The 16214-nt window shown below is 48.9% G+C and overlaps 1 protein-coding gene across 1 annotated transcript in view; it reads left to right on the forward strand.

Moving 5' to 3' along the window:
- COL5A3 (collagen type V alpha 3 chain) overlaps nt 1-16214 on the forward strand; it is a 158497-nt gene that overhangs the window by 21702 nt on the left and 120581 nt on the right. Inside the window, exons 2-4 of the mRNA XM_056867384.1 lie at nt 9098-9265; nt 12153-12366; nt 15172-15334. Of these exons, the coding sequence (XP_056723362.1) occupies nt 9098-9265; nt 12153-12366; nt 15172-15334 (545 nt within the window). The remainder of the gene's footprint in view (nt 1-9097; nt 9266-12152; nt 12367-15171; nt 15335-16214) is intronic.

A 16214-nucleotide genomic window follows, 5' to 3' on the forward strand; every position in this document is an offset into this window, starting at 1 on the left:
GGCAGTCTTTAAGCAGAGGCTGGACAAGCACTTGTCAGGGCTGCTTTAGGCTGATCCTGCATTGAGCATGGGGTTGGACTAGATGGCCTGTATGGCCCCGTCCAACTCTATGATTCTATGACCCCTGACATTCGATTAAAAGGCTAGGCAGACTTCTGCAGCAACATCTTCCTACACATAAACCCAAGCATATTTCTTTTACTTAACACACAGCAGGAGACGTTTTTTATTTTTCTGTTTACAAAAATCTGGGAGTTTTCAGTTCATTGTTCCAGACTCTTGGGACAGAGTCAGCTATCTATGACATTTGTAAATATGCTTCGATGGAAGTAAAAAAGACGGTATTTGTGGTTTTGGTTCCCCACCAATCATCCCAGGACATTCTTAATCTAAATGACAGGTTGCTCTGAATCATAATGGCCTGTTCTCTCCTAGTGGCAGACAGAGGGTCGGATCCTGGCAATCTCTGGGCATGCGCTCACATGAGCAACTCCACCACATGAGCCAAGAGTCCATCTATCTTGGCTGTGGACGCTTCCCCTGTGTGAGGCACTGGGAAATGCACTTTCAAGATTGCAGATGTTCCTGCAGCCAAGATCCATGAGCTCTTGGCTTACAGGGCATGCTTGTTCGCATGAATACACGCTCCCGGGCAGCTGGGAGACCTGAATGAGCCTGCAGTCGCTCTTCCCTTTGGCTTCCAATGTGAAGCTTTGTCCGGCCTCTCGATGACGTATGGAAAAAATATCTCTCTTTCCCCCCACATGTCTTTGTGTTTGGAATGTGAGCACAAAAAATGCATTTGTCTCATCCTACTTTCACATGACCACAGTCAAACTGCATTAAGAATTAATTCAGGAGGCATGTGTGAAGCAGATGAGCAGAATTCCATGTTCGCTTCCACTCTGCTGGCACCGAGCGGCGGATTTCCGTGGGAAATCTATCTGCCTGTTTCCATTTGGGGTTGATTGCATTAGCAGCTCTGCTCCTCTTTCTGTGATATCTGTTGCTTACTTTGGTCGAACCCTTCCAGATGTTATGGAGAGCCCACGTGGTGTAGTGGTTAAGAGCGGTGGAGTCCAATCTGGAGAACCGGGTTTGATTCCCCGCTCCTCCACATGAGTGGTGGAGGCTAATCTGGTGAACTGGATTGGTTTCCCCACTCCTACACATGAAGCCAGCTGGACGACCTTGGGCTAGTCACACTCTCTCAGCCCCACCTACCTCACACTCCTACGCATGCAGCCAGCTGGACGACCTTGGGCTAGTCACACTCTCTCAGCCCCACCTACCTCACAGGATGTCTGTTGTGGGGAAGGGAATGCAATTGTAGGCCGATTTGATTCTTCCTTAAGTGGTAGAGAAAGTCAGCATATATAAACCAACTCTTCCTCATTGTGCACACTTGCGCTGCATCATGGACATTGTAGTTTTAACTCCAAAGTGAATGTTCTCTCATACATACAGTTGCCAGGTCTGCTTCTCCTGTGCACCAACCCAGAGCTCCTTTTTGTATCCTCTTTTAAGTCAGGTTGTAATATGTTGACTTGAGTAACAGCCTTAGTGGCAGGACCGGCGCTTTGAAACAGTTGGTTCAAAGAGGTGCAGACAGCACGCCGCCACCTTTCTTAGGTCATGCACAATTGCCTTTTCCAGAGCACCTCCTTTACAGACTATTGAAGTGGGGGTGGTTGTTTCCTTTTTGATAGGAGTTTTGCAGAAGGCTGTTTGGGAAGCTGTTTTGGATTCTTGTGTATACCAGGGTTAGGGTTAGACCCTCGTTGAGCCTGTGGGCGCCTTTGAAATTCTGACAGCATGCCATAGGCACCTCAACAAAATGCCTGCCATGGGTAGGGTTGCCAAACTCCAGGTGGGGCCTGCGTATCTCCTGGAATTATGACTGGCCTCCAGTCAGGGGCCGTGACTCAGTTTGTAGAACATCTGCTTGGCATGCAGAAGATCCCAGGTTCAGTCCACGGCACCTCCAGTTAAATGGACTAGGCAAGTAGGTGATGTGGAAGACCCCTGCCTGAGACCCTGGAGAGCCCCTGCCGGTCTGAGAAGACAATACTGACCTTGATGGAACAAGGGTATGATTCAGTTTAAGGCAGCTTCATGTGTGTTCATGTGTCTGCAGAGATCAGTTCCCCTGGGGAGGGGGAAAAGATGCTTTGGAGGGTGGACTCTATGGCATTATACCTCGCTGAGGTCCATCCCCTCCTGAAACCTCACCAGGATGCACCCCCAAAATCTCCAGGAATGTCACAACCTGGAATTGGCAACCCTACCCATGGGCAAGGGACTAGTTGCAAAATACTGGAAGGCTTCCCAGAATGTGAAGAGTTTCCCTGCCAGGCGTCCTCCCGCAGTTCTGGAGTCTACCGCTTCAGACCGCAGGTGGGAGCTCACATGATCAACTAACCCTTCATATTTACACATAAAACACCTAGATGTCAAGGGAGAGGGTTTTAGACTGGCCTCCTCCCTGGTACCTGGCTTTCTGGGAGTGGCAGTCTCTTTCAGTTCTCCCCGCTGCATATTCCCCTACCTACAGTCTGAAGCAGAAGACCCCAGAGTAGGTTGCCAACTTCCAAGTGGTGCAAAAATATTAACAGAGTTGCTTAAGGGAAAAGCTTATTTAGAAACTGCAACTACTATGGCTCAAAATAAGAAATGAGCATCTTGTTACAAATCTGTTATACAACATATAACACACACAAAAAAAAGTGGTAAGCATGAACCAGGATACAAAAGGGTGGGACAAGTCCCTGGTAAAAGATCTTGTTTCTTCCTTCTTCAGCTATCTGTGTCCAGTCCCGTGTCCTCTTCTTATGTTGCTTTGAATTGTATTAATTTCACAATTTCTTTTCAAAGCAAATGCTTTATTTGTCCTATTGACCTATTGTAAGAAGTATTACATTGGCCATACTCTATATTTATTTGTAAAACTGCTTGTATGAGTTCAATACAAATGAAATAGTTTATTGTCAGAGTTTTATTTGCAGTATTATAATTTATTATATTTTGCACCAATATATCTAATCTGCAATATTATGCATACAAAGTGATATCATTTCTTATTTTGAGTCATAGTAGTTGCAATTTCTAAATAAACTTCCAAGTGGTGGCTGGAGATCTCCTGCTATTACAACTGATCTCCAGCTGATAGAGATCAGTTCCCCTGGAGAAAATGGCCACGTTGGCCATTGGACTCTGTGGTGTTGAAGTCCATCCCCTCCCCAAACCCCGCCCTCCTCAGGCTCCACCCCAAACCTCCCGCCGGTGGCGAAGAGGGACCTGGCAACCCTATGGCTTGGGGGAGAACATACTTTGAGGAAGAGGCAAGTCAGTGCGAGGAAACTACCGAACACTACTGAACACGGCGGGGTTCTGTTTTGATAATGCACATCTAACTGTGATGTTGGCTCAAGTCACCGAGCGGCTCATGTTACTCCTTTGAGTCAGAACGCATTACCCCGCCGTGCTGGTCCAGCTGCCTTTTCCGGCCATTTATCCTTCTCTGAAGTTCTCCCCGTGCTTCATCTGCGCTGCTGCAAATCAGTCCTTGTGCTGTCCTTCCCAAGGCTGGTCGTAAACCACCGGTGACATTTACAGAGGGGCAAGGAGCGATTTGCACAGACTCCGGTTCTCCGAGTCACATTTTCCAGCTCGGCGTCTCTGTGCTAGGCTAAATGCCATTCCATCAGGGGAGTTAACGGGTCATCTAAATAGGGTACTGTATTGTGAGAGAGTATGCCAATGTGGTTCTGGCCAAATAGACGCTCTTCAGCATTCCTTGTTTAGTTGCGACCTGACGAAGCGAGAGACAGAAGGATAAAGTCTTTTATCTGGGGTTCTGCTCGTGAATTGGAAAAATCTGAGGGCTCTTTTAGCAGGGGTGGATTTTAATACTATGTTGGCAGTTGTTTTTATCTCAAATCAATCAAGATTTAAAAAAAAATACTAATACACCAGCATGGTGTAGTGGTTGAGAGCGGTAGTTTGGACTCGGAGCGGTGGACTCTGAACTGGAGAACCGGATTTGATTCCCCACTCCTTTACATGAGCGGCGGAGGCTAATCTGGTGAATAGGGTTGGTTTCCCCACTCCTATACATGAAGCCAGCTGGGTGACCTTGAGCTAGTCACAGTTCTCTGAACTCTCTCAGTACCACCTACTGCACAAGGTGTCTGTTGTGGGGAGCGGAAGGGAAAGTGATTGTAAGCCGGTTTGATTCTCCCTTGAGTGGTAGAGAAAGTCGGCATATAAAAACCAATTCTCCTCCTCCTCCTCCTCCTCTCTCAGCCCCACCTCCCTCACAGGGTGTCTGTTGTGGGAAGGGGAAGGGAAGGCGATTGTAGGCTGGTTTGATTCTTCCTTAAGTGGGAGAGAAAGGGGATATAAAAACCAACTCCTCCTCCTCCTCCTCCTTTTATTGTCTGTCTGTCTGTCTGTCTGTCTGTCTGTCTGTCTGTCTGTCTGTCTGTCTGTCTATCTATCTATCTATCTATCTATCTATCTATCTATCTATCTATCTATCTATCTATCTATCTATCTATCTCCTTTTTAAATTTTGAGTTTAGTGTGACCTTGTTCAGGGCCGAATTGGCCATATGAACAGTATCAGTAAAGTAAAGTAAGCTAGGAAATAGTGGGGGGGGGTCAGGGGAAGCCTCCCACATATCCCATACCCCGTCGCCATCTCAGCATGTGGCTGGCAGGGGAAGATACCGTGGAAATCCCACTGAATGATTTGCTGGGCCAGGGACTGGGGGGCGGAGAGGTGGAGAGGAGAAACAACGGCTCCAGCTGGAACATCTTCGGCCGGAAATGTGATCATAGAATTAGGTCAAAGGAGCATGAGAGATGGAGCCGAAGATGCAATTTTGCATGTTCCCATCCCTCTGTTGGGGGCAGAAAGAATTTGGTGGAAAGTCACGGGAGAACACTCTGTATTCTCCCAGGGTGACTATGGCTCCCCCCACATTGTATGCAAAGTTTCACCCCCCACCCTCTCAAGAGGGAAGTCACTTGGCAACTTTACTAAAAGGAGGATATATTTTTGTAGCAAATCCACCCCTCCCCAGAGGAGGATATTCTGCAGAGTGGTGTGGCATGCACACAACCTCTCCAGTTCCATCACCACAGGGTAGAGTTGGCAAGTCCTCTGGCGGCAGGTTTTTGGGGCAGAGCCTGAGGAGGGCATGGTTTAGGGTAGGGTTGCCAATTGCCCGGTGGTAGCGGGTAAACTACCGCCCATCCACCGGGCTGCCCGCCGGCAGATGCAGCACACGCATCACTTTTGGTTTAACCCGAAAGTGACGCGGACGCTCTAGCACCCTCAGCCAAAACTCATAGTTTTGGCCGGAATTGCTAGAGCGTCCCTAGAGCGGGTTAAACCGGAAGTGACGTAAACACATGGTGTGCAGGGGCGCAGGCGCGTGAGCGCACAGTGACAGGCGCATGTGAGTATCACGCGCTAATGCCACTGCCCCGCGAAGCTCCCGTTGGTGGAGCTGCAAGGCCTGGCAAGCCTAGTTTAGGGAGGGGAGGGGCTCAATGCCATAGAGTCCAATTGCCAAAGCAGCCATTTTCTCCAGGGGAACTGATTTCTATTGGCTGGAGATCAGTTGTAATAGCAGGAGATCTCCAGCCACCACCTGGAGGTTGGCAACCTTAGAGGGGAGGGACTTCAATGCTATAGAGTCCAGTTGCCAAAGCGGCCATTTTCTCCAGGTGAACTGATCTCTATCAGCTGGAGATCGGTTGTAATGGGAGGTGATCTCCCGCCAACCTCCAGGTGGGGACTGGAGATATCTCGCTGTTACAACGGATCTCCAGGCAACACAGATCAGTTCCCCTGGAGAAAACAGCTGCTTCGGAAGGTGGACTCTATGGCGTTATACCCCATTGAAGTCTCTCCCCACCCCAAACTCCACTCTCTTCAGGCTCCACCCCCAAAATCTCCAGGTATTTCCCAACCTGGAGCTGGCAACCCTAAATGAGAACCAAGTGCTGGAAGGGTACAGAACATCTACTGCACCCATAGAAGATACCTCCTAGGTAGATACCTACTGCACACTTGCCTGAGCGCTAGGGTTGCCAACCTCTAGATATTACAACTGATCTCCAGTCGATAGAGATCAGTTCACCTGGAGAAAATGGCCACTTTGGCAATTGGATTCTATGGCATTGAAGTCCCTCCCCTCTCCAAACCCCGCCCTCCTCAGGCTCCACCCCAAAAATCTCCCGCCGGTGGCAAAGAGGGACCTGGCAACCCTACCGAGCACGGAGGAACCAAAGCAAACAGCCAGAGGATCAGAGGTTGACTTACTGCCAGTGACACCTTGGGGGATGTACACTTGTCCATTTATCAGCCTCCCCTTTCATCTCCAATCCCGCAGCTGGGCAGCCCCACAGGACCTGTCTAGCTTGTGACTGATTTGGAGCCAGGAATGTTAGCTGGGAGGGCGCTTAGGCCCGCCGCCTGCGGTGTTAGCCCGAGAGCTTCTGCCAATGCCGGGGACGCCCATGGGTTGGGAAGCCGGCCAGAGCTGGAGAGAATTGTTTTGCATGAGGAGGAGGAAAGGAAGGCTTGGGACAAGACTGACTTCACCAGGCATGGGGAGACAGTCGCAGCTAGGCAGGGCCAGGGAGGCCGGCCGTTAGTCATCCTTGCAGAACCTCTGGGCTGGGACGTTCCTGCTGCTCCTCTGGGGAAGCGTCACATGGTCATTACATGACGGATGGCCACGACCGGCTGGCTTCTGCTGGCTTGGGATGAAGCAGAAGGTCTAAGGAAACCCTCAGCACATTAGTTCAGCATGAGAGGAGCCAGTGGCCAGCAGGGTTGCCAACCTCCAGGTAGTTATAACAACAATCAGCACGTAGGCTCCAATGTAAAAATAAGACTATTACAAGCAACGTTCCAACAGGAATTGTAATCTCCTTCAGAATAAGGTAAGTGAACAATACTGTTTCTCCACAGCAATACAAGTAAATCAAATCAATAACAATGTACAACTTAAATAAACAACCTAATTATATTCCCCATGAGGGGTGTAGATCAGTCCAAAGTATGCAGGAATAATATTTCAAAGTCCAAATTCCTTATGGTTGACCCCTGATGAGGAACGGATTCTAAACTTAGGTTTAGGTTTTGTACCCAAATAATTTTTCCAGGGACAAACCACAGCCATTCGCAATTTCCGCCCTAAATCAACATTTACTCCAAAGAATTCAAGCCGCTTTGGCAATTGGACTCTATGGCATTGAAGTCCCTCCCAACTCCAAACATCCTCATCATCCTCCAGTTGCCAAAGCGGCCATTTTCTCCAAGTGAACTAATCTCTATCGACTGGAGATCAGTTGTAATACCTGGAGGTTGGCAACCCTAGCACTCCAAACCCTAGCGCACCAAACATCCTCATCAGGCTCCACCCCCAAAATCTTCCCACTGGTGGCGAAGATGGACCTGGCGACCCTAGTGGCCAGAGGTTATCTGCTTTGCATGGAGAAGGTACCAGGTTCAGTCCCTGGCATCTACAGTTAAAAAGGACCAGGCAGTATGTGATGTAGGGTCGCCAACCTCCAGGTACTAGCTGGAGATCTCCTGCTATCACAACTGATCCCCAGCCGATAGAGATCAGTTCTCCTAGAGAAAATGGCTGCTTTTGCAATTGGACTCTGTGGCATTGAAGTCCCTCCCTTCCCCATTCCCCACCCTCCTTAGGCTCCACCCCAAAAACCTCCCGCCGATGGTGAAGAGGGACCTGACAACCCTAATGGGATGTGAAAGACCTCTGCCTGAGACCCTGAAGTGCTATTCTAAGTAGACAATACTGACCTTGATGGACCAATGGACTGATTTAGTATAAGGCTGCTTCGTGTATGTTCCTGTGTGAAGTTTAAACTCTTGGCTGCTTTGGAACAGGGGTAGGGTTGCCAGCTTCGGGTTGGGAAACACCTGGATATTTTGGGGGAGGAGCCTGAAGAGGGCAGAGTTTGGAGAGGGGAGAGACTTCAATGCTTTAGAGTCCAATGGCCAAAGCAGCCATTTTCTCCAGGGGAACTGATCTCTGTCTGTGGTATTGTGGTTGAGTATCAGGCTAGCATCTAGGAGACCTGGGTTCGAATACCCACTCATGCCAGGGAAGCTGACTGGGTGACTTTGGGGCATAAGAACATAAGAAAAGCCATGCTGGATCAGATCAAGGTCGATCAAGTCCAGCAGTTTTTGGAGGAATATGCTAGAATGTCCCCATTCACACTCTCTGACCTAGAGACAGATAGTAGTTTCTATTGTGTGTGTGTGTTGTCCGGTCAAGTCGCTTCCAACTCATGGCGACCCTGTGAATCTAAGTCCTCCAAAAAACCCTATCTTTGACAACCTTGCTCAGATCTTGCAAATTGAGGGCTGGGGTTCCTTTACTGAGTCAATCCATCTCTTGTTGGGTCTTCCTCTTTTCCTGCTGCCCTCAACTTTTCCTAGCATGACTGTCTTTTCCAGTGACTCTTGCCTTCTCGTAATGTGACCAAAGTACGACAGCCTCAGTTTAGTCATTTTAGCTTCTAGAGTCAGTTCAGGCTTGATTTGATCTATATCCCACTTATTTGTTTTTTTGGCAGTCCACGGTATCCATAACACTCTCCTCCAACACCACATTTCAAAGTTTCTGTTAGAGAAGTGAAAATAGTTTGAAAGGATTCATTTCACATAAAGCTATGCATACTATTTTTTTATTTTTTTTGCTTCTGGTGAAACAGGTTTACAGGTTTGTGGAACATGAACCGGCAACACTTGTTGGAGGAGCATACACATCGCGATCGGCGATCTCTTTCACACTGCTGTCAAACCTCTGGAAAGCTAACAACTGTCTCTAGCTTGCGATTACTTCAGCTCCAGGGTGTGTTGCAACGGCTCCCTTTATCCCAGAAAAGATGCAAGCAGAGGAACAAACTGTTCCCCCCCACCAGCTCTGTTTTGGTCTTGTGGGGGCGGAGAGTTGGATGACCTGATTTGAGAACCTTTGCTTAGAAAGGCAGACGGTAAAGGTTGCAAATAATAATTTTAAAGTATTTTGTGCTTCCTTTCCAGATGGCCTTGTCGATGTGCTGAAGGCATTTGGAGTGCGGGAGGGCAAGGATGGGGTCTCCATCGCTGCGGGGATCTGCACCCAGAGGAATGGATCGGAGGAAAGCGACCTGGCCTTCCGCCTGGAGAACCAAACCCACTTCAGTGTCCCCACCAGGCAGCTCTTTCCAGGTAATGGGAGGTCATGAACATAAGAATGTAAGAACATAAGAAAAGGCCCATCAAGTCCATCAGTCTGTTCACACTGTGGCCAACCAGGTGCCTCTAGGAAGCCCACAAACAAGACGACTGCAGCAGCACCATCCTGCCTGTGTTCCAGTGCACCTAATATAATAGGCGTGCTCCTCTGATCCTGGAGAGAATGGGTATATATCAGGACTAGTATCCATTTTGACTAGTAGCCATGGATAGCCCTGCAATAAGAACAAGAAAAGCCCTGCTGGATCAGACCAAGGCCCATCAAGTCCAGCAGTCTGTTCACACGGTGGCCAACCCATTGGCTCTAGGAAGCCTACAAACAAGACGACCGCAGCAGCATTATCCTGGAGATTTGGGGGCGGGTGGAGTCTGAGGAGGGTGGGGCTTGGAGAAGGAAGGGACTTCAATGCCGTAGAATCCAATTGCCAAAGCATCCGTTTTTTTCCAGGGGAACTTATCTCTGTAGTCTCGAGATGAGCTGTAATTCCGAGGGATCCCCAGGTCCCACCTGGAGGCGGGAATCTCTACTCCACCCTCAAATCTCCAGGAATCTCCCAACCCAGAGTTGGCAGCTTTATGTTTAAGGGCCATTTCAGGATGAAAGATACATTTCTCCATGAGGCGGGTCAAGCTTATCCTATACTGATTTGGATCTTTAAAGAAAATCAGATATGCACTGGTGGGAAATAAGGTGCCAAGTATGCCAGGATCTGAGTTGGATCAGAACCACAGTGCAGGAAGAGGAGTTGCTTCAGCATTCTTCACTGCACCATATTCCAGACCCAAAATAGCTCTCGGAGGCATGGTTTGCCCTGCTGGGAGCCTGAAGATGCACTGAATAGTTTCTATTCCCAACCTGGCTAGTGGAGAAGTGTGTAGTCTGGTATGGGTCTAAGTGCATATGCACATTAGGGTTGCCTGGTCCCTCTTCACAACCAACTGGAGATTTTGGGGGCGGAGCCTGAAGAGGGCGGGGTTTGGGGAGGGGAGGGACTTCAATGCCATAGAGTTCAATTGCCAAAGCGGCCATTTTTCTGCAGGTGATCTGATCTCTATCGGCTGGAGATCAGTTGAATTAGCAGGAGATCTCCTGCTACTACCTGGCAGTTGGCAACCCTAGTGCACATGGATGTTTGCACCTGAACATATGAAGTGTAAATGCAAACCTGGGTACCATACAGGCATAATACAGCATTTTGCCAGGATCGTTTGACCTGGGTTTCTCTTTAGGGTTGCCAGCTCTAGGTTGGGAAATACCTGGAGATTTTGGGGGCGGAGCCTGAGGAGGGCAGGGTTTGGGGAGGGGAGGGACTTCAATGCCATAAAGTCTAATTGCCAAAGTGGCCATTTTATGCAGGTGAACTGATTTCTATTGGCTGGAGATCAGTTGTAATAGCAGGAGATCTCCAGCTAGTCCCTGGAGGTTGGCAACCCTATTTCTCTTGCATGCGCTGCAAAACAGCCCTGACATTCTCAGCGCAGCAGATTATTTAACATGCATGGCTCATACCTCTGTCAGGCTGCCTTCTATTGTCTGCCCAGACATCCCCTGCTCTCTGTTCTTTTTCTGCTCCAGGGAATCTCATCTCCTTTTAATCTCCTTTTCTTGCTCCTATCTCTATACTTTGTACCCCAAACATGTTCTTCCTCTCACACGGACAAGCTACTTCCTGGCTTTAGCTGAACAGCCTCAGCTGGTATGAATCTCCAGATGCAACTGAACTTCCTCATGCCTCATTCTCGCTACTCTTCCGAGTAGGGTTGCCAGCTCCAGGTTGGGAAATACCTGGCGACTTTGGGGGTGGAGCCTGAAAAGGGCAGGGACTTCAATGTCATAGAGGCCAATTGTCAAAGTGGCTGTTTTCTCCAGGTGAACTGCTCTCTATCAGCGGGACATCTCCAGCTACCACCTGGAGGTTGGCAGAAATAGGCCTACAGTTTGTAAAGCCTATAGTATATTAATGTGCATAAATAGCAACCATAGAATAAACAAAAATGATATTGACATTCATATCATGTTGTTGGGAACATACATTGTTGTCCCAAAATAAGTCACAAAGTTACAGATATTTTGGACCGTTAACATTGATGGGGAATTGAACAATAGAGCACAACGTAGAATAGCGCACGTTGACGTCTTGCGTAAGTGGCTCTTAATGTCCGTAACTTTGAGGTTCCGTTCTTCCCCTGTATATATATTGGGGTGCGGTCCTTGCTTGACAGGGGTCCGGTTGTCACCCTGTTTCGGCCTATTTAGGCCTTCTTCAGGAACCAATGCTAGCTGTTCAGTGACCTGCTCTCGCGTTGGTTCAATACCTTTAGATTTTAAGGGTGGAGCCTGAGGAGGGAGGGATTTGGGGAGGGGAGTATAATGCCATAGAGTTAGGGTTGCCAGCTCCGGGTTGGGAAATACCTGGAGATTTTGGGGGCGGAGCCTGAAGAGGGCATGGTTTGTAGAGGAAAGGGACTTCAACGCCATAGAGGCCAATTGCAGTCCGTCCTCTCTCCAAACCCCACCTTCCTCAGGCTCCCCCACCCTGCAAAACTCCAGGTATTTCCCAGCCTGGAGCTGGCAACCCTAGGGCTTGCGTTGCCAACTTCCAGGTGGTGGCTGGAGATCTCCCCCTATTACAACTGATCTCCAAGCAACAGAGTTCAGTTCCCCTGGAGAAAATGGCCGCTTTGGCAATTGGACTCGACGGCACTGAAGTCCCTCCCCTCCCCAAACCCTGCCTTCCTCAGGCTCCGCCCCAAAATCTCCATGTATTTCCCAACCCGGAGCTGGCAACCCTAGGGCAGATTCAGGGAGGCAGGGAGCTTTCGCCACCTCCTTGTGATGCGTTGCCTTCTTCCCTTGCAGACGGTCCCTTCCCCGTGGATTTCTCAGTGCTGGCCACACTGCGAGCGCTCAAAGGCAGCCAGTCTTTTTTGCTTTCCATGTACGACCTCCGGGGAGTGCAGCAGCTCGGCGTCGAGATCGGACGCTCGCCCGCCTTCCTGTATGAAGATCAGCACGGCCGCCCGGCGCCCGAAGACTATCCTCACTTTCGCAGAGTCAACTTGGCCGACGGCAAGTGAGTGTGGGGTGGGTTGGAAGAAGCTGTGGAGGGTCATGGTCTGAGGATCAAAAAAAGAGGAGAGGCTGGAAAGCTGGACCTTCTCGGCTCTTCTTGACCTAATTTGCAGTAGCTCATGGTAATTGCCCGCCAATCCAAGCAACCTGGCAACCCTATAAACAAAACTGCACCCTTCTAAGGTCGAGAACATGAAGCTGCCTTCTCCTGAATCAGACCCTTGGTCCATCAAAGTCAGTATTGTCTATTCAGACCGGCAGCAGCTCTCCAGGGTCTCAGGCTGAGGTCTTTCACATCACCTACATGCCTAGTCCCTTTAACTGGAGATGCCAGGGATTGAACCTGGGACCTTCTGTGTGCCAAGCAGATGCTCTACCACTGAGCCACGGCCCTTCCCCCTAAAAAAGCAAACCATGTTTAAGGTTATTGGACGTAGAAGTGTATAACTCTGTGTAGGACTGCCCTGAAGAAGATCAAACCCATTATATGGCAGTTTACCCTGTTGAGGACAATTTAATGTTTCTGAATTCCATTGCATCAAGGTGGGAAGATCCTGCCTATCCCCACACTCCAATTCCAGGGTCTTGGTTCACAAGCCAGTCCTCAAACATTACTTAGACCTTGAGGCCCATGACTAATAAACTTTAAGTGAAAAATCAGATAATATTTAGTGGGATAGTATGGTAGTTTTAATTTTATATTTAGACAACTATGTGGTGTGTGGAGACATTAAATAGTTGTAGATGAGGATCATTTATTGATTATGCTAATTGTACAATCTGTAGGGTTTCCAGGTGCCCGGTGGTGATGGGCAAACCCCAGGTAGTTTGCCCCTCTGCCAACTCGCCCGCGCGGCACCTCTGGTTTGCAACCAGAAGTGCCGCCTCGCGAGGAGCCTTATGCCACTCAAACTCTTAGTTCGAGTGGTAAAGGGCCGTTTGCGATGTGGCACTTCCGGGTGTAAACGCATTGCAAGGGGCCTTTTTACCGCTCGAGTGGCACACGCTGCTCTCCTGCCCCACAAGCTCCCGCCGGAGGAGAGGGGGAACCTGGCAACCCTAACAATCTGCCCAAACACAGATATGCAAAGAAATGTTGTCTGTTTGATCTGCATCATAACTGTTACTTTATAGTCTGTGAACGGTATGTTAGATATCTCTAATTTTTTCCCTTTCCCTTTTTCCTTCTGTATCCCTTCATTATAATATATATATAAGAACTTTACTTATTCCTTCAGTTTTGCATGATAGGGTATATAAAGTGTTGGGTTTGGTCATGGGAAACCCCTGTTCAAATCCCTATGTGGCCATTCGCCTCACTGGGTGGTCTTCGCCTGCTCTCTCTCAATCACCGTTTCCCAGCCTAGCCTACCTCCTGGGAACGTTGAGAAGAGAAGTGAGATTAACAGGCCAGTCCTAAGTAGTGTTCCTCACGTCTAAGTCTACTGACTTCAGTAGGTTTAGAAGGGTGTAACTCTGCTTAGGATTCCATTGTAAGAATCTCAGAGGTGATTAATAATTGCAAAGCTCCCGCCCCACGATTCAGCCGATTAGTTCAGTTCCATACCTCAAAGGGCGTATAGCAGATCATTTGTTGGACTTGGAAAGCGGAAACGCAAGTTCAAATCCTATAAATCGCACTGGGTGGCCTGGGGCTTCCCCTAGCTTTATTTCACAGGGGTAAAATTGGATAACCTTAAGTGTGCTTCCCCGAGAACCTTGCAAAGAGGTTTGTGTACAGACGTGATCAATAAAGAAACATGGAAAACAGTGTTAACAATATGATATTCGATGATGACCTCTGTAACCTCCTCGACCCCACAACACCCTAGCCTCTAACTTGCCTTCATGGAAATCAGGCCTGTCTTGGACTTGCTTTCTGTCTAGAGCAATCAACACAGGTCTGAAGCCGAGAATTACCATTCCCATCCAGGATAGGGCTTCTGTCCCTTTAAGGTACTGAATAAGGCTTAGATTCCAACAGTCTTTCCCTCCAACACTCTAATGATGGAAGATGCTGCACCAACAGGAAGTTTCAGTTTCTTCTGAATCCTTAAAGAAACAGAAGCCTCTAGGATACAGCCAAATGAGCAGCATCTTCCAGCCAAGATTCATTAAGAACATGAGAAAAGCCATGCTGGATGAGACCAAGGCCCATAAAGTCCGTTCACACTGTGGCAAACCAGGTGCCTCTAGGAAGCCCACAAACAAGACGACCGCAGCAGCATTACCCTGCCTGTGTTCCACCGCACCTAATCTAATAGGCATGCTCCTCTGAGATTGGAGAGAATAGGTGTGCATCATGACTAGTATTCATTTTGACTCTTAGCCATGAATAGCCCTCTCCTCCATGAACATGTCCACTCCCCTCTTCAAGCCTTCCGAGTTGGCAACCATCACCACATCCTGGGGCAGGGAGTTCCACAATTTAACTATGTGTTGTGTGAAGAAGTTTGGAATCTCTCACCCTGCAGCTTCAGCAGATGACCCCACATTCTGCTATTATGAGAGAGGGAGAAAAGCTTCTCCCTGTCCAGTCTCTCCATACCATGCATAATTTTATAGTCATCTATCATATCTCCCCTTAAAATAATTGACTCAGTACAGGATTCGCAATACAGGGGATGCCAGGGATTGAATCTAGGACCTTCTGCATATGCTCTTTCACAGAGCTATAGCCTCTCCCCATTCATTATTTGAATTCGACACTGCTCTCAGAATTGGGACGAACGTAAGCAAAAAACAGCGGGCACTTTCCTTGTCCTAGTGGATACCAAAGTTTCTAACTGGCCTCATCCTTTGACAGGTGGCATCGCATAGCTCTGAGCGTGGAAGGTGGGAATGTATCCCTGAGCGTTGACTGCGAAGAACCCGTGACGCTGCCCCTGGAGCGAGATGCGCATCCCGTCATCAGCGTGGAGGGTATAACCTTGCTTGGGGCACGGCGGCCGGATGAAGACGTCTTTGAGGTAGGGATGCTTCAGGCTTCTCTCTCGTGTGTTAGTTTGATCATGTGACATGCACCAGGGCACCTAAATGGTGAGACACTCAAAACGCATTCCTGAGCCTGAAGGGGTGAAAGCCCTTTGGCGCTGCGTTGGCATTTGGGCACCCAGTGCCGGCATCCGAGCAATTTATGCCAGCGTTAGCTGCCCAAACGTTGGCAGGAAGGCAGGGATGCTGGGTGCTGCTGCAGCACTGCCGGCCTGGGTTGCCAATGGGGCCTTCTGCAGGCATCCTTCTGGCATCAAAGCCCGCGCCTTTATGCCAGCGTTAGCTGCCCAAACGTTGGCAGGAAGGCAGGGATGCTGGGTGCTGCTGCAGCACTGCCGGCCTGGGTTGCCAATGGGGCCTTCTGCAGGCATCCTTCTGGCATCAAAGCCCGCGCCGGCATCCCGGGAGGCATTCTCAGGGCATTCCGGCACCAGGCTGGGGGACGAGCTGCCTTTAGGTGGCCTCCTAAGCCCTTTTGGGCCAAGTTTAATAAACCCAAGAATTTTTCGAAAATCCGGGAAAGGCGATAAGGCAATTTGGCTTTTTTCCTGGCTTTTTTGAAAATTTCTGGGTCTATTAAACCCAAACCCAAAAAATACCCCCCCAAAAAAAGGTGCGCAGCCCTAGTACAAACTATGCAGAGTGGCTCAGTCCACCATCTGGAACCCTTTATCCAAGCATCTTTCTGTACCCTTTTGTTGCAACCGACAAAAAACAAAAGGGGGAAGGAAAGACCCAACCTACAACCAAAGCTGGGTACCCAAAGGGTGGGTGGGGAAACACAGTTGGTCATACAAATATATTTATTTTAAAGTGCTGAAATCTATATTAAAATAATTAAAATGTTATATTAAA

The sequence above is a fragment of the Euleptes europaea genome, chromosome 1 (assembly GCF_029931775.1).
Source record: "Euleptes europaea isolate rEulEur1 chromosome 1, rEulEur1.hap1, whole genome shotgun sequence".
NCBI classification, from domain to species: Eukaryota; Metazoa; Chordata; class Lepidosauria; order Squamata; family Sphaerodactylidae; genus Euleptes; species Euleptes europaea.